Here is an 18,940-nt window from a genome sequence, read left to right on the forward strand (position 1 = left end):
CATACATCAAGAGTCAAAAAACAGTTTAATTTTCTCATGTGCACATCACCACATTGTTCAATGATTCTCAAACGACTCGTCAGATGAATCCCTCCTTTCCGAGGGCCTACTCTGCTCTGATTGGCCAGATGGCCCAGTCTGTTGTGATTGGTCTACTGCGCGTGTTTTGAAAGCTAATGCCAATTACCATAACTGAACGTCAGCTCTGTCCAGGGGCTTCTTTCTAAAGCTCAGCGATTGTACACTCTATAAAAACAGTAACGATGGCGTCGATTTTACCAATCCGAGCGCGAGTCCGATGACGAAACATTGAAAGAACTTATTCAACCCGAACCTCCATCGCAAGGCCGACTTGAGCAGGACGTTTCTCAGTGATACTCTACTCAGTTTGAGGTACATTATGATATGTTGCAACTGTAATTCCTCACCATCAGCAATAACAAGTGTACATCCATCAACAAAGTGATATGTACTTATAATTTATTGGGGTGCGGGAATTGTATCAATAACGGTGCATATGTTAGCCCAGCACTAACGTGAATGACTGATGTAACAAACGTTTGTAAAGCAAATCTTGCTCCATCCTTTATCTTTGCTCAAAGTAGTAATAACGACAGATAATCTGCATTAATAGATACAGTTTTAGGTAACAATGGCCCACAGCTGCTTAGCAGAAGTATTTCCGTAATAACGCGAGTTAGCTGGTTAGCTGGAAACTCACACAATATAAAACACAAAACTATTTTGAACACCCGGTAGAAAATGTATACATCAATAATTATTCATACTTACAGGCTGTGATTCTGAGGAACAAGCTGGTCCAAATAAATTGGGTACTGACCCATCTTTCAAGAGCAAGCATTTTGTGAATACCCGCGTTGAACTCCGAGATTTGAGAAGCAGTCGTCAGTAAAATGACATTTGAGGGCTGGTCAAGTTGTTTGTGGGCGGACAACGTACAACATAGGCGGGCATTATGCAAATGTATATTGTAGTGACGTAGAACCGTAAAGTAAATTAAAAACGACTCGTAAAGGCGGTTCAGAGTCGATTCTTTCTTTTGGGAGACATTAACTTTATTTATAGTGCACTTTCGACTTTACAACTTTGCAGAACGTTTCCATTCACAAACAGCTATATTACACACTGCATGAAAGGGAATTTTCAAAAAAACATAATAGGACCACTTTAAGTTATTCAATTAAGAAAAATGCAATGGACTAAGACAGAGTTCCTCAGAAACCTTCCACCTCCCCCAGCTCCACCTGTCTAGATCTGCTACAGGATTAATGTATGTCTATTTATGCAGCAGCAGCATATCTTAAATCGTCTGTGTATCTATTAGGAGTAGCAAGTCCATACTTCAACAGCAGCAGCGTAGCAGATCTAATCTGCCAAAACTAAATTAACATTTGCTGTATTCATGCTAAAACTATCCTGAGAGTTGAAATATATTTCTGTCATGACAACTCTCGGAGATATTGGCATTGTCACGGTGTCAGGTTTGTGTTCTCCAGGTGTCCACTAGATGTCCTCCTTCCCCACGGTGTCAGTCACATTTTGAAACTACATTCCCCACGATCCTTGTCTCATCATTGCACTTAGCTGTTCTTTATCACTAATCATTGCACTCAGTCAATTCCCCATTAGCATTGTCATTTCCCTGTGTATATAACCCTGTCTGTTTTAGTATGTGTCATGGAGTCCTTGTATGTTCACGCCTCTTCTGAGTTCTGTTATTGCCCGTTGTCTTGTTCCTGTTTATGTTTGATTGCTACCTTGGTTTTGACCCTTGCCTGGACTGTTTCTGAGTAACGGATTACCCTTATAATAAACATACTTACTGCGATTGGATCTTCGCCCTATTTCCTGTGTGTGAGATCGTGACAGAAGGACTCCGTCACACTCAAAGATCCAGCAGTATGTTCAGTAACTTCTCTTCCCCAGCCATCGAGCGGGAGAGGAGAGAGGGTTTTGAGGGAACCCGTCTGGTCATTTTTCGTGGGACCCGGGGAGGTCGCAGAGGAGTGGTTGGTCGAGAGGAAGTCCAACACCACTCTCCACCATGGCCCCCCTTCGACTCTGGGCTGGTGAGGGACGGATTGGAGCCACCGTCTCACCGTCGCAGACGGAGAGGGGGTAAGAGACGCACGTCTGCCGATCCAGAGACTGTTCACGTCACGTCTGTCGAGCCTGTGTCTCCGGACAAGATGGCCGCCGCAGAGCCTGTGTCCCCTGAGAAGATGGCCGCTGAAACCTTATTAGATTATTTTTCGACGCTGTTCAAGATCCTGGAAATTCCCAGGAATGTTCACGTCACGTCCGCAGAGCTTGTGTCTTCGGACAAGATGGCCACCGCCGAGCTTGTTCACGTCACGTCTGCCGAGCCTGTGTCTTCGGACAAAATGGCCACCGCCGAGCCTGTGTCTTCGGACAAGATGGCCGCCGCCGAGCCTGTTCACGTCACGTCTGCCGAGCCTGTGTTTTCGGACAAGATGGCCGCCGCCGAGCCTGTTCACGTCACGTCTGCCGAGCCTGTGTCTTCGGACAAGATGGCCACCGCCGTGCCTGTGTCTTCGGACAAGATTGCCGCCGCCGAGCCTGTGTCTTCGGACAAGATGGCCGCCGCCGAGACTGTTCACGTCACGTCTGCCGAGCCTGTGTCTGCGAACAAGATGGCCGCCACAGAGACTGTTCGCGTCACGTCTGCTGAGCCGGTGGTGTCTGTTCCAGTTCCTGAGCCGGTGGTGTCTGTTCCAGTTCCTGAGCCGGTGGTGTCTGTTCCAGTGCCTGAGCCGGTGGTGTCTTTTCCAGTGCCTGAGCCGGTGGTGTCTGTTCCAGTGCCTGAGCCGGTGGTGTCTGTTCCAGTGCCTGAGCCGGTGGTGTCTGTTCCTGAGTCGGTGTCTGTTCCTGTGCCGTGGCCGCCCCGAGGGGTCGTCTCCGCCCTGGCCGCCCGAGGGGGGGGTCTCCGCCCTGGCCGCCCGAGGGAAAGTCTCCGCACTGGCCGCCCGAGGGAGAGTCTCCGCCCTGGCCGCCCGATGGACTGTCGTTTCAGTCCTGGCCACCTGCACGACCTGCTCCGCCCTGGCCACTCGAGGGAAAGTCTGCTTCACCCTGGTCGCCCGAGGGACTGTCGTCTCCGCTCTGGCCGCCAGATGAACTGTCACTCTCTGTCCCCGTTTCCCTCCATGGACCTGGCCCCCCATCCCTCCCCCTGATCCTCCACCAGTCAACCTCCCGCCCTGGACTCTTGTTTTGTGTTTTGGGTTTTGTTGTCTTGGAGTGTCTGGTAGCCACTCCATAGAGGGGGGGTTATGTCACGGTGTCAGGTGTGTGTTCTCCAGGTGTCCACTAGATGTCCTCCTTCCCCACGGTGTCAGTCACATTTTGAAACTACATTCCCCACGATCCTTGTCTCATCATTGCACTCAGCTGTTCTTTATCACTAATCATTGCACTCAGTCAATTCCCCATTAGCATTGTCATTTCCCTGTGTATATAACCCTGTCTGTTTTAGTATGTGTCACGGAGTCCTTGTATATTCACGCCTCTTCTGAGTTCTGTTATTGCCCGTTGTCTTGTTCCTGTTTATGTTTGATTGCTACCTTGGTTTTGACCCTTGCCTGGACTGTTTCTGAGTAACGGATTACCCTTATAATAAACATACTTACTGCGATTGGATCTTCGCCCTATTTCCTGTGTGTGAGATCGTGACAGGCATGGTAATGGATGTGGCAATGTTAAAGTATTTCTCAGTGGAATAGAGACCAAAGTACAAGTACAGAGACTTGCTACAGCCAATACATCCACAGACACGCTGCTGTTAAGACATGCTACTGCTGAACATATAGCATACATGAAATAACCCCATAGCAGATCTATACAGGTGGAGCTGGGGAAGGTGGAGGGTTTCTGAACGTGCGTTGCAGACTGCTAACAGCAAGCAATGCCAAGTATTTAAATGTTGAGCAGCAAGCTCATTTGCCTCTGATGCCACAGCAACCAATCAGCTGCGCTATGTAGAAACGATGTGATCGCTAACAAACTGAGATAAGGACCTATCAGCCGGTGCCATTTAGAGTTTAATGACAGGACTTGTACATAATATTTTTAAAAAATGTATTATATAAGTAAAATATAATACTGTCACAATGTCACTCAGTTTGGACTTTGTTTCTGTTTGCACTTTTCCCCTGTTTCCCCTGATGGTTGTTAATTTGATTACGTCAATCAGGTCAGGTATGTGTCACTAATTATCTTTGTTTACCTCTGTTTCTGTTCACTGCTGTTGGGTCATGTTTATGTTAGATGTGTTGTATGCTGTTTTCAAGAGATAATAATTAGCTGTCAGTGGCTAATGCACCTACAGGATCAAACTATGATTGTGTACATAAACGTTACTGCAGTATGACAACTAGTGGAATTATGAGCTGACCCAGCCAACATCTAAAAAGGTTAACACATACGTCATATGTGAGCAATTTGTGTTTTCAGAGGCTTTGAAGATCAGTTCCAGTGAAGTCTGTGAAGTCTTTGGATAACAGTGAGGCAGCTGTTTTAGCTTTCTGACGTAGCCAGGGATATAATTTTCAAAAGAAACAAATAATGTTTTATCTCAAAGGTTGGTAAAAACATATTGTCAAAGAAACGTGGTGGCCAACACACACAATGCGTCTATAAAACATTCAAAGGCTCATTAACTATAGATGCTAATTTCTAAGCTTTGAGTTAAGGATATTAACCTGATACAGAGCCACAGATCTCATTTATAAACATAAGTCTGTTACCCAGCAGGACATTGAGGTGTGCTGATGTCCTCACAGTCCTCTTCAAGCCAAGTTTTTTCACCTGTGAAGAAAGAAGGAAGAGAAAGCAAGTATTAGTAACTGGAAACTCTGGTGTATTTGTTCTTGCAGTGTTACATTTTCCAAGATTTGCATCGACTTAAAAGTGAGAAAGAGAAATGAAAGGCCAATGAGGAACAATTCAGTTTTTTTGATGGAGGGAGAGGGTGGAATAGTTGGCCTTGGTACGACGATAACACTACGCACATATTCAGACAAAATCAATCAAGAAGGAAGCCAAACTACAAAAAAATAAATAAGAAATACTGGAACTTCATCACAGTGTTCTAATGATAAAAACAAACTATTGACATAGTCCAGGTAGCTTATTTTCAAGTGATAATAATTAGCTGTCAGTGGCTAATGCACCTACAGGAACAACATGTGATTGTGTACATAAACGTTACTGTATGACAACTAGTGGAATTATCTGAACATATAATCATCATGTGCGTGCAATGTGGGTTTTTAAAGGGTTCGAAGATCAGTTCCCACTGCTCTCATTTCAGCTACAGCCAAATCTTGAAACCCCAAGAGCTATATCTTATTAACCAAAGGTAAAAAAAAGGTAAAAAGTCCAGTTATACAAAAACTCTAGTTGTGTTTTTATTTTTATTTTTTTATGTTGAGTTCATCAAAACCGTTTTAAATTAGAATCATTTTTAAAAATTCAGATCTCAAAAATAACATTACAGCATAGTTTTATATTGGTGTGAGTGTTTGCGGTTCAGGACAGGTAAACTTTATGTAATGAGGACAATGTCAATATCTGAAATCATTGTCCTTGTGGGGACATTTTTTGGTCCTTATGAGGAAAACAGCTTATAAATCATACAGAATGATGTTTTTTGAAAATGTAAAAATGCTGAAAGTTCCTGTGATGGGTGGGTTTAGGGGTAGGGTTAGTGTTAGGGGATAGAATATACAGTTTGTACAGTATAAAAATCATCATGTCAATGGAAAGTCCCCATTTTGGCTGTACCTTTTTTACCTTTGGTTAATAAGATATAGCTCTTTGGGTTTCAAGATTTGGCTGTAGCTGAAATGAGAGCAGTGGGAACTGATCTTCGAACCCTTTAAAAACCCAAATTGCACACACATGATGATTAGATGTTCAGATAATTCCACTAGTTGTCATACAGTAACGTTTATGTACACAATTACATGTTGTTCCTGTAGGTGCATTAGCCACTGACAGCTAATTATTATCACTTGAAAATAAGCTACCTGGACTATGTCAATTGTTTGTTTTTATCATTAGAACACTGTGATGAAGTTCCAGTATTTCTTATTTATTTTTTTGTAGTTTGGCTTCCTTCTTGATTGATTTTGTCTGAATATGTGCGTAGTGTTAAACATGGAAACCCAATGTGTGTGTGTGTGTGTGTGTGTGCGTGTGTGTGTGTGTGTGTGTGTGTGTAGAACTTTCAATATCAAATTCAAATGAAATATCAAACGGCACACTACAGTTAAAATCATAATCAAGTACTTTGCATATGCTTAGCATGTTAGTCAACACATGCAAATAAGTGTAGCACTTGAAAACATGACAAAAGATTATTAAAACACAAAAATGTACATTTAAAATGTACTTTGAAGCCAAACTTATATTTGTGACATTTTTATAAAGTGACATTATTGTAAGTGCACTCTCTTTAAGTACACCAAAGTGGCCTTGTATTTTATTAATATTATAACTGTCTGCAAGTGTTGTTTTTTTAAAGTATACTTTTAAGATTTGAAATACGATGCACTTTCAATACAACATAATTCTTTTTCACAAGAGTTGTTTTGTTGGACTGTTTAAAGTTTACTGAAAAGTCTATAATTGGCTATTTGGCAGATTCCCAATATGACAACTTACCTTACAGTAAACTTACAGTAAATAGTGTGACAACATAAACTCTCTTTTTTTTTAACAGGGTAATAACAGTCTAAAAGCTTTTAGTGCAACACTTTAAGATACAATACAGAAACTGGCTTTCAAAATCCTATTTACTGGAGTAAATGTGAGATGACTGGCATAAAACAATAGTGATGCTATATCACTATTTGGACACTATTCTGTCCATCACACCCCCCAAAAAAGTGACCTAAAATAATCAGCTGAACATTTGTGAAAATATTTAAAAGAAAAACATCTGGCCATGTAGGGAAGATGCACGGCTCTCTATCCTGCTGAGCGAAGATGAACTCCAGGCCCGAAATCCTTCAGATCCATCAAAACTTCACAGCTGCTGTGAACCGTTTAATAGGGGTGTAACGATACCCTCATGTCACGATTCGATACATATCAAGATACTGAACTCACGATATGATATTATTGCGATACTCCAAGACATATGGTAAAAGGAAAAAACTTACTGTCGTTTAAAATGCTAAATTAATAGGCTTGGACTTAGTGCTGGAAACCCAATGCACAGGACAAAGGTGACACCAGAATAAAAATATTGATGATTCTGAAGCTGAATACATATTGTCACTATCCACGATACATATTGATGCATTTTTGTATTGCGATATATTGTGACACGATATATTGTTACACCCCTACCGTTTAACAAAACAGATAAATGTCTGTTCAAACTATGAAATAAACCTAACCAGCTTGAGGATTTTATACAACCCTTACAGGATTGTATCAACCCCAAAATGTATGTATTTCACTTGTACAAAATAAATGACAACTAATAAATATGCAGCTATGGACTACAGAGCAAAGCATGTCGTGTACCTTCACATGTGCTCTTGTAGTTGGAGCAGCAGTCGCCCTTTTCCACACAGTCTGCAGAGCAGGAGCAGAGGCTGTTCACCGAGCGCTCCTCATCGCACCGGAACTTAGAACACGTCCAGAGTCGACCTGGAACACAACGACTGACGATAAACAGCACGACACTGATGACGTGGGAAGATTGTGAGGGTATGCACAGTACACTCTGTTTCAAAGCAGTTTCACTAAAAAATGTATGTTTAAGTGCAGTATCAAGATATAAACAGCTGACGATATGGTGTATATGACAAGCCTTCAGAGCTGTATTTACAAACAGACATGTGATTTAATAACTTGTGATAAAATTTTAGGGTTGCAGTTTATTTTAAGGTGTCATTGTTACATTGTTATGTACTGAGTAATATTAATTAACTTCACATACTTACTATAGGGTTAAGGTTAGATTAAGGTTTGGTTTAGGGGTAGTTGCATGTAATTATGTATAATTTATAGTTATTACAATAGTAACATGCAACATGTGTGATAAGGACACTGTAAAATAAAGTGTTACCAAATGTTATTGAGACAACCGAAATGCAATTGAACTTCAAACTTGAAGAAACTCACAGGAAAAGAAAAGTTAATGCTGTAAATATTTTACATTTTGGTAGTATTTAAGAAGTTTGTAATCTCTGAATTATCTTTATTGTTAGTTAGGGGTTTTTTTTTTCACACAGGGACAATTAGTAACAATAATGTCTCATGCACAACCATTAAATTATATATTTCATAAAAAAAAAATTTATTTTTATATATTCAGTCTTCATTTTAATTTTAGTTAAAGTTATTATAAAAGTTATTAAAGTTATATAAAGTAATTTTTTTGTGCGTTTTGTCATTTTTATTCGTTTTTTTTTAAATATATTTGTATATTTTTATTAGTTTTTTATTAAGTTTTAATTTTAGTTATTTTTGTCCGTCAAGTTATACTCAATGAAAATGAGAAATGTTAAACTAAAATAAAGTTTTATAAGTTTTATAATAAATAAAATTTTAGGTTTATTTACATTTTACTTTATTTTAAGTAACGGAAGTTTTTTTTTATGGTTTTAATTATAACTCTGACATGGATGGCACATTTTAGTTTTTCTTATTATTATTATTTAGATATAACTATTATTAAAGTTACATTAAACATATATTATTATCTATTAGTTCTATCATAAAAAATTCTGGTTTGGTTGCTTTCAAATAATGATATAACATATTCTTAGCAATATTACACGACATAATATATCCCTGCTTTCTTTCTCCTGGAATACAAAAGAAGATATTTTGAAACTGGTTGTCCACACAATGGTCACTGGGGTCCAAAAACAGCATGACTTTCAAAATATATATTCCACAGACAAAACAGAGACAAAGTCACATATGTTTGGAAAGACACGAGGGCGAGTAAATGACCGAATTTTTAAAGAAACCACCTTTTTAAACAAAACACTGAGGTTTAGCATCTGCTGGCAAGATAAGGATTATGTGCATTTTTGTTTGCAGTAAGTAGAAGTGTGAATCTTTATTCTAGGACAAATATGTTACATAAGATAAAGCAGCAAAAACATTCTGTAGTACTGAGGTGTTTTGCATGTATGATAGCATAAAACAGCTGCAGCTGTTTTACTGGTAATGAAGTTCTATATTGTAAATGAGAAATGAGACTGGAGGAAACAGTGAGACAGGAAAAGAGTCAGCGTCAGCAGAACGAAAGTCACTGATCCTTTATGTGCAATTCACCAAATGAATGCGAAATCCACCCATTCCTCACATGCAGTGCACACAGCAGGCGCCACGGGGAGGAACATTTGGCTACTCTGTTGGAAAATGGAACTGATTCAAAACATCAGGGGGAAAAAAACCGACAGGGAGTGCCTAAACTCGGAGAAGCCAACAGTGACTCCGCAGAGCTCTAACACTGTCCTGAGGGAATTTCAACAGGTGGGTGTTGATGGTTCAGACATTCTTGTTTCCAATGTTTGCAAAGTAAGGCCTTTTTTAGGCCGTTCCAGCCCTGCATAAATGCCCAGTGTCTGGACACACACTTTAAATAACTTCATTTTCCCTTTTTCTATCTCAGACACACACAAACACATATGGTTTGCAGGGCTACCGAGAAACAAAACATAACTTAAGGCTTCCTCAAACCGAAGAGTGAGAGTGTGATGTTACAGTAACATGACCTAAGGGAGAGTTTACACCTAACAACCATCTCGGGTGATCCATTCATAAGACAACAGCACTAAATACAGGTTCAGTTGGTTGAACTTAAGAGAGCTTTTTTGACCCACTTACAGTAAGTAACAGTAAGTATATATTTATATGTAACTTTATTATTACTGCTGTCATTTCCAGGTTATGGTGCTAATTTAAATAAATTGACACTATATAAACACAAAAAAACACTAAACAAAAACCTTCTGAAAAATGGTTTGACCATGACTGTAAAACAATTAGACAAGAGCTCAGATTCATTTAAATTAAAAAACACAAAGATCCAGTCAACTCTGAGTTACGCTTAAAACACTCAGAACTTCTAAAACAAAAACACACTAAGGCAGAGGGAACTGGATTATTATAACACACAAAAAACAGATCCTAATAACAGAGGAATCTGTGTAACCAGTAATTTGGGAAAAAAATGTTGTTCTATAATCAACTCATCAGGTCTCCAGAACAACCTAGACATAATACCTAAATACTGCCACAACTAGACCTTAGAAGTCAACATCCAAAAAACTAAGATTATAATATTTCAGGAGGAAAAAACAGATATCTGGAACATAAACATGTATTTACTGTAAACAACACCATACTTCAACACTCTTTACAATATAATTATCTTGGTCTGGTTTTAACACCCACTGGAAATTTCAATTTAACAATTAAAACATTAGTTATAAAAGCCTGCAGAGCACTGCACGCCACACAAATGGAATTATTCAAAATAAACACGATTTTTGATAGTGTGATACTGCCTAATGCCTTATATGGAAGTGAGGTCTGAGGCCCAGCGATAAGGTTTGGGACAAACATCCTTTAGAATGTCGACATGTAGAGTTCTGTAGAAACATCCTTCATGTCCATGAACATGATAACAACTCATGTAGGGAAGAACTAGGCGGTCTCTTCTCCTCAATTTAATGATAAAAAAAAAAAACATAAAAATTCTAGATACACTTACTAGTTCTGAAGACTATCTGCATTTTAAAGCACTTAAAACACATGAATTGAGTGCTAAGAAAAGTCATCTTTGTGCAATGGTTTCAGAACTGACTAACAAATCATTGCACTGCCCCTGAAAAACCTGCAAGAATTAAAGAAATTATTAATCAAGAGAAAGAGACACACATGCAGCACTGAAAAGAACAAACCAAAGAGCAAAGTCATCTCCAATGTTATCTGAGACTAAACAGAGAGTACAGTCTGGCTGACTATCTCATCTCAGTCAGGAATATAACGCATAGACATTTATTATCCAAGTAAAGACTTAGTTCATTTATATATACATAGCCGCTCTGGAGTAAACCGTGATGTCATCGTCCAGCTCAGTTCAGTTCTCATATAATGGTGTCAATGCAGGAAGATCAATAATATTGTTGAATATATGTCCCCCAACTAAGCAAGCCAAAGGCGAAAAAGGCGACAGTGGCAAGGAACCAAAACTCCATCAGGTGACAGAATGGAGAAAAAAAAAACCTTGGGAGAAACCAGGCTCAGTCAGGGGGGCAGTTCTCCTCTGGCCAATGGATGAGCTTGGTGTGATTATGATTCAGGCAGCATTACAGGTCAGAAGTCAGATTGGATTAGAACATTCAGAATATTTACACTTTGCAATATTATTATTCTTCAACCCCAAGCAATAGGTGGCGATTTAAAAATAGTCTCTTGACAAACTCAGAATTTATGATGCAAATTAATCGATAGCTTAAGGAGTTCTTGGATATACATAGCTCACAATGTCACAATCTGGAAATATTATGGGACACGTGTAAGTGTTTTATAAGAGGTGTCTGCATGGCTTTCTCTTCAAAGTTAAAAGCATCAAGATCTAGGCGAATGACAGATTGAAAAAGAGGTTTGACTTGGAGATGCAACAGAAATAACACTGCACAGAACAATCTAATATTGTATCGGTTTTAAGGGGACAATATAGCTCTTTGTCTCTATACAAAGCTAAATTCATTGTACATTGAACTAAATAGAATATTATTTTCAGGGAGCATGGCAAGATGATTTTTTACATGGAAATTAAAACAAAATTAGACAAAATCTTCCATCAGTGCCACTAGAAATAATGAGGGTGATATTGTAACAGAACCTAAACAAATTAATAATGTATTTTGTGATTTTTACAAAGAATCTGTACACTTCTGATAATGTTGTGGACCTAAATAACTGTTACGTTTTCCTCAATAGCATGTACCTTACCAAAATTACAGCTCACCGATATAGATTTTTTGGAGGACTCCTTAACACTTGATGGGTTAAAGATAGCAGTGAAGTCTTTTTTAAAGGGAAAAATCTCCTGGCTTGGGATGGTATTCCACCAGAGCTCTATTTAGCCATATTGGACATATTTGGAGTTTTAATATTAGATTTTATTAACTATGCTCTAGTCCTAGAGCATAAAACTTTACATAAGAATCAGAAAACTGCTCTTATAACATTATTACAAAAAAAGATGGAAATGACCCCATGAAATGCTCCAGCTATCGTCCCATATCATTGATATGTGGAGATGCCAAATTATATGCCAAAGCTCTTGCGATACGCTTGGTAATGGATAAATGAATCCATCATGACCAAACAGGCTTTATTAGGGGTCATTTGGAAGCAGATAATGTTTGCAGATTTCTGCATATTGTGGATTTGGCAGAATCATTAACCTAACGATGTGCAGTGCTCTCACTGGATGCTGAAAAATGCTTTTGACTGGTTAGAGTGGCAATATGTGGGCGCTAATGAAACATTTTGGATTCGGTCTGAAATGTATTTCTGTAAAGCTACCCTGGCCTCTGCGATAACAGTCACATATCATCATTGCCCTTTCAGTTGCAGAGAGGCACAAGACAAGGCTGCCCTCTCTCACCATTATTATTTGCGAACCCCTTGTGCAAACTATAAGAGAGCAAAATCTATATATCCCATTGTTGTTCATGGCTCCAAACATTCCATCTCTCTTTACGCAGAAAGCTTGTTTACGCATGTTAAAGCTTCAATTTAGCAATTGTTATTAGCGTTTAATGACCTCCCTCCATCCATAGCACACATAAATAGAATAAAACAAATAGACAAATGAAATAAACAGCTTTAAGTTTGGCGGGTCTGTTGGAGAATTTTCCTTTGATTCATGTCTAAGTATGATGTAATGAAACAAAACAAAAAATGATGACAAGCATGAAAAAATAGGTCTGAAGAAGGATGAGAGAATGGAAAATAACCAGTATGCATCAGCAATATGAAGTGTCAAAACAAAGTATGAAACAGAGCACCATTGTGTGAGGTTTGACCAATAGAGAAGACATGTCTAACTGTGCCAAGGTCACCAGGCGTGACAGAGGGGAAGAGATAGATTTGAAGGTGCCCATTGGGCACCTAGCGATAAGAAAAAGTATAAGACATGAACACTGGCCAATGTAACCTTAGATGTCCGGACGGCCGGCCGGCTTCTCACTTTGTTGCTTGTCAATAAAGTTAATTCTTCTGACCTGGAGCCTCGACTCTGAGAAACTTCTTCGAGACCTGAACCAAAAAGAACTATGAATTTGCCACAACATAATTGGCGAGCCAGCCAGGAGGGACAAGGGGTCGAGGAGTGACCACGGTGGGCGTGCTGGCAGAGGCCTCACAAAACAAAGGCGCCATAAAAATAAGGTAAGCAAATTTTGCTTATATTTGTTTTGTGCTGCCCCTGGTAAGCTAACGCCCGGTTGGTGACTGCCTTAAACAAAAGACTCCACCAAAAAGAACCTAAAAAGTGATAAAAGATAAGGAGGTAAAAGGAGGGTAGGTTCCAGGTTTTGAGAAAAAGTGCATGCAATATCTGTTTGTATTGTCCCTAAACGCAGAAGGTGCGTTATGACGTGAGAAGCACGTTATTTGAGTACACGGAAGCGTGTACCCACGCGAGAAGCGCGTGGCCCCAACGCAGGAGACGCGTTGCACGTGAGAAGCACGTGATTTGTTATTTGTTGTGTGTGCGTGCAACGCCCTACGTGAAAAGTGCGTTTGAAATGATGAGCACGTGATCCGTTTGTCCTGTTTGATGTTAGTCGTGCAACGCCCTACGTGAAAAGTGCGTTTGAAATGATGAGCACGTAATCTGTTAGTCTGATCTGTTTTTTGTTAAAGTGATTTTTCATCTTACGTAGAAGGAGAGAAATCTGTAGTCCTGTTTGTCTAAAGTGATTTTTCATCTTAAGTAGAAGGAGAGAAATCTGTAGATTTGTTTTTAAGTGATTTTTCATCTTAAGTAGAAGGAGAAAAATCTGTAGTCTGATCTGTTTTTTGTTTGTGTAAGTGATTTTTCATCTTAAGTAGAAGGAGAGAAATCTGTAGTCTGGTTTGTCTAAAGTGATTTTTCATCTTAAGTAGAAGGAGAAAAATCTGTAGTCTTGTTTGTCTAAGTGAGTTTTCGTCTTAGAAGTAAGGGGAAGGGTCATTTCTGAGAAAATTAGTAAAAGTGATAATAATAATAAAATACAGTTTACTTATAATGTATTTTTCCAAAAATCCAAAAGTGATAGAAATTAAAAGTTAGAAATTATACAGCTGTATTTGAGTAAAAATTCATGGAAGGGACAGAGACGCAGAGATAAAGTGTTTTTTGGCTGAGCTCTGTGCTTTGCATGAAATTACAGCTGAGCCACTGTCCCGAAATTGTTACAATTGTATACAAGTGACCTTGGCACCGCTCAGTGAGAAAAAAGGGAGTAATTAGGCTGAGACAGACAAAGGCACATAAAATAAAACTCTTACAAGAAATAATTTTTGAATCAGTGTTATTAAAAGTTAAATGGATGATAAAACAAAAATTGATGACAGGAGAATTAAAATTAAAATAAAGAAATCAAGATATCAAAGAACAAAAAATATTCCACGAAATTGGTTTTGTCGGCTGTTTGGCCATCTTCCGGACTGTAATCGTTGTGATCCGGATAGGGAAACACAGCCGATATTGTCAAAAGTTTGATTGATTGACTTTGACTTTTCCTTTGTTACAAGACAAAGTAGGAAAATAATAAATAAGTGTGAGAGCAGCTTTGCGTGTGTGTGTGGCTTCAAGTGGGTGAGAGAGCAGTTTTGCGTGTGAGAGCAGCTTTGCGTGTGTGTGTGGCTTCGAGTGGGTGAGAGAGCAGTTTTGCATGTGAGAGCAGCTCTGTGTGTGTGTGACTGAGTGTGTGTGTCTGAGCGACTCTGCGTGGGTGTGAGTGACTTTGTGCACAGCTGTGTGACTGGGCGTATGAAATCCCGGGTGTATGAGTGTGCGTTATAACAGACTGAAAGCGTTTATATTGAGATAAGAAAATAAGGAGGGAGAACAGTGACAGAGATAGAGTTTTTTCTAACCTTTTGACACCTGAAGAAAAGTACACATGTGGTCCAGAGTGGGAGATAATTATGAGGCCGAGGAGACTAGGTTGCAGAAAGAAAGAAAAGATGAAAATGATTTTCAAGAGGCATTAAAACTAACCAAAGGAATTAAAAATCACTTCTGGTTAGAAAAAGAGTTCATAGATAATGAAGGACGGAGACAGGAGTTAACAGACCAAGGGAAGAATGAGCTTTTGAAAAAACTGACAGGAATAACAAATTTGAACCAGGTTGAACGAAAGTGGCCCTTAGTGGATTGGCGTAATGTGATAAAAAAACAGATAACTCTTGAAGCCCTGAGACCACATTTGAACAAATTTAATCTTCTAAAAACAGTTCTTTTGAACCCACAGCTCACAGCCATCGAAATAAAGATAGATCCAATATGGATTCCATATGTGAAAAGGAAGGAAAGGAGGAATTTGCCTAGAGAACTGAAAGTGGCAACCATTCTGAGAAATGTATATATAAAAGTGGATTCATACATTAGGTCAGTGAAATGGGAGAGTGACACAATCTTTGAAGTCAAGCAGGGAGAGGAAATCAGGCCAGTCTTTGTAGATAGTTGGACATTAGAAAGACTGACAGTGTTGGTTGTTTTTGAAAAACAATCCAAGAGAGTTAACTCATTTGTGGGTGTAAATTCACCGAAACAGGCAGGAGATAGAAAGACATCCTGCACCAACCGAGAATGCCGCAGTTCTGGAAGAACAGGAGGGGCGCGAGGGGCAATAGAGGGAGAAGAATTTTAAACAAAAAAGGAAGAAAGACTTTAATTGATTTATTTGAACCATTTGAATCAGACACTTGTAGCAAAGAAGAATAAAATATTTCAGTCATCATGTTGAACGGCCATGAAGTGAAGTTAACCCCATCTCTCACTTATCTATATAGGGCAGGAGAAGTAACTGCACGAGGACGGTGGTTTGAAAAGAACATTATCTGGAGTTTCTAGCTGGTGTGTCTGGGGGAGGACATCATTTGGAAACGAAATATACACAACCAGCTAGAAAAAGTGATGCCGAAGCCATTGTCTGAGGTATAAATACGAACCATTTGAGGTATCTTCAAAAAAACTAAACAGATACCAGAATTTTTAAACTTAACAGAAAACTGAGAACACAAAATTATAATTTGATTAATTGAATGAAGAAATAATTGAGACTTGCAGCAATGGCTTCGATGTCACAGCAACAAGAGACCCCTGTAGAGCAGATTATATCACAATATCCGATATGTAGAGATGCTATCAAAAACTTATCTCGGAAGTGGGAAAAAAGGACCAGAGAGTTAAACACTAAGTGGCCAGCAGAGGGAACATTTGATTTGGCTATGTGCAGGGAAATGGGAGCACTAATAAAGAATCACAAAGCCCAAGATAGAAGAAAAAAAAAAGAGTTGAGAAGAGAGAGAAAGAGCAGGAAGTGTTGAATCTTTTTAGAGACATGAGGATAAAATTGATTAAGGGAATAAGGGAGAAGATAGAAAATAAAAGTGACATAATGGCAACCCCACCCCCTTATCTACCCCCATATGATTCAACCGGTAAACAACTGCCACTAGTGAATGCAACTTTAACAGTTCAAGGTAAAGTGGATTTTGAAGACGAGCCAAGTGATGAAGCAAGTAGAGAGGGAGGAGAGGATGACGACAGAAAAGTGAGCCCTGGCCACAGGGAAAGAAAAACTATAGACATCTTTGAAGTTTCAAAGCAAGACACACTGAACTATGGGGGAAGTCAAGACAGCAACCTAAGCATGAAACATCTGACCGGGGTAACCCCAGACCCCACCCTATCCAATCCTTATCATCATGCAAGCAAAGCCCTGAAAGAACTTGAAGAGAGACTGCAGAAGGAGATGGAAGCTGACTCTCAGCAATCCGAGCCTGAACAGGATGAAATAGAAAGAGACATACTCATCACCAAAGAACAAATCCAAAGAGAGACTGAATCCATGCGAAAAGCCTTAGAGGAAAACATGCGAAGAGAACATCAGAGACTTCAGAACTACACAAGAAACAGACCCCACTCAGCCATCCTTAACAAAGAATACAAGAACGTGTCAGGGACCCTGCTCTTGGAAGAACTCCCCCAAAGCAAACCACACTGGATAAGAGGGGACAATTTGAGAAGAAGGTCAATGGGTGGAGCATATCTGCATGAGGACGGAAGAGACCAGCTGAGAGAGGAACAAAAACAGTGCCCCATCCTGATTAAAGGACATCAAGGACAGTATGTGCCGTGGGCGGGACAAGATCTGGACGGACTGATAGCACGCCTACCTGACATACACGAAGGGGCGGGCAAATGGATTCGACTACTGGAAGAAGAGACAATGGGCAAGATACTAGCCATCGGAGACATCAAAGCCTTGTTGGCAAAGTGTGTGGGAGGTGCAAGAACGAATAAAATCTTGGATGATTCAGGACTCAACCAAGCAGTTGACTCGACAAGGATGGATGCCATACCACTTGACCATTACAGAACAGTGATGTGGCAGGCCCTAAGAGGACATTATCCCACCCAGATGGATCCAAAGTTATTAAAAGGGGAACCAATGGGCGAAGAAGAAAACCCAACCACCTACATCCAGAGACAATCACGAAGATGGAAGCAAGAGCTGGAAAAAGACCCTGAACGAGATCCAGTGATAACAGTGCTGTTCAGGGCTGCTATAATGGAAGCCATGCCAACTGTTGTAAAAGCCAAGCTGGAAGATGTAGTGGGACTGAATTCAAAGACGACAAGAGAGTTCTGTGACCATGTGACTCATGCAGTAGAACAATACAGGAAGAGTGAACAGAAGATGAAGAATCAAGAAAGAGAGCTCCAAAGAAGGCTGACCCAATTACAGCTGGATGACCTAGTCAATAAAAAGAAGAAAATCCTAGCTAACATAAAAGATGTTGAAGATCAGTCAGCAGTTATGGCAGCGGTAAACATACCGAACCCAGCTGCACAAGCCATGCCGCATGCACCAGCCCCTATGGGTCAGAGCACATCCAACACCACAGGAAATCAGCAACAGCCAAGTGCACCAATTGTGATATACCTACCTGAACAGCAAAACAACAGAAATGGAGCAATGCCAGGAAGAGGATGAGGACGAGGACGAGGACGAGGAAGAGGAAGAGAATACAACAATCAACAAAGAACACAAGACATTCAAGGCATGTGTTGGGGATGCAACCAGCCTGGACATACCAAGAGGAACTGTCCTATTAACCTATGGCCCCAAAATGAACCGCTGCGTGACCAAATGTACCAACCATGGCAACAGACTAATCAGAACCAGCAGAACAGTTAAAAAAAAAACTGTGCCATAATCTGAGTTTCATTGTACAATGATATATGACCCCCTTAGAAACCCGAGATTAGAAAATGACTGGTTAGAAAAAACGAGGGGACAGAGAGTATATTTGAATTCAAATGATATAATCGTAGGACCAGAAGGGACAGCATTGCAAATTGAAAAATGTGACTTTACTAAAACATGGTTTAGAGTAGACGATTCAATCCCACATGTAACTCTTTACCTGAATGAAGGATGTCAAGCGAAAGATTTAGGCCCAATAATGTTGAAAGCTACAGAAAAACAGTGGGAAGCCACTGAAAACCCTTTCATTTTTCAAACACCAGATATGACACATCTTAAAATTTTATGCTGGACTAACATGTTAAGGATCCCTAAATTAATAGTAGAGACAGAAAAGAAAAATGAATTGAAGTCAAAAATGG

At 39.8% G+C, this 18,940-nt stretch overlaps 1 protein-coding gene across 1 annotated transcript in view; it reads right to left on the reverse strand.

The window, feature by feature from the left end:
- Nucleotides 1-18,940, reverse strand: part of enpp1 (ectonucleotide pyrophosphatase/phosphodiesterase 1) — a 78,593-nt gene that overhangs the window by 46,527 nt on the left and 13,126 nt on the right. The window contains exons 4-5 of the mRNA XM_084090307.1: nucleotides 7,579-7,704; nucleotides 4,788-4,848 (exon numbers count right to left, since the gene is read on the reverse strand). Of these exons, the coding sequence (XP_083946433.1) occupies nucleotides 4,788-4,848; nucleotides 7,579-7,704 (187 nt within the window). The remainder of the gene's footprint in view (nucleotides 1-4,787; nucleotides 4,849-7,578; nucleotides 7,705-18,940) is intronic.

Source organism: Abramis brama (assembly GCF_963993115.1).
Source record: "Abramis brama genome assembly, chromosome: 18".
In the NCBI taxonomy this organism is placed as follows: Eukaryota; Metazoa; Chordata; class Actinopteri; order Cypriniformes; family Leuciscidae; genus Abramis; species Abramis brama.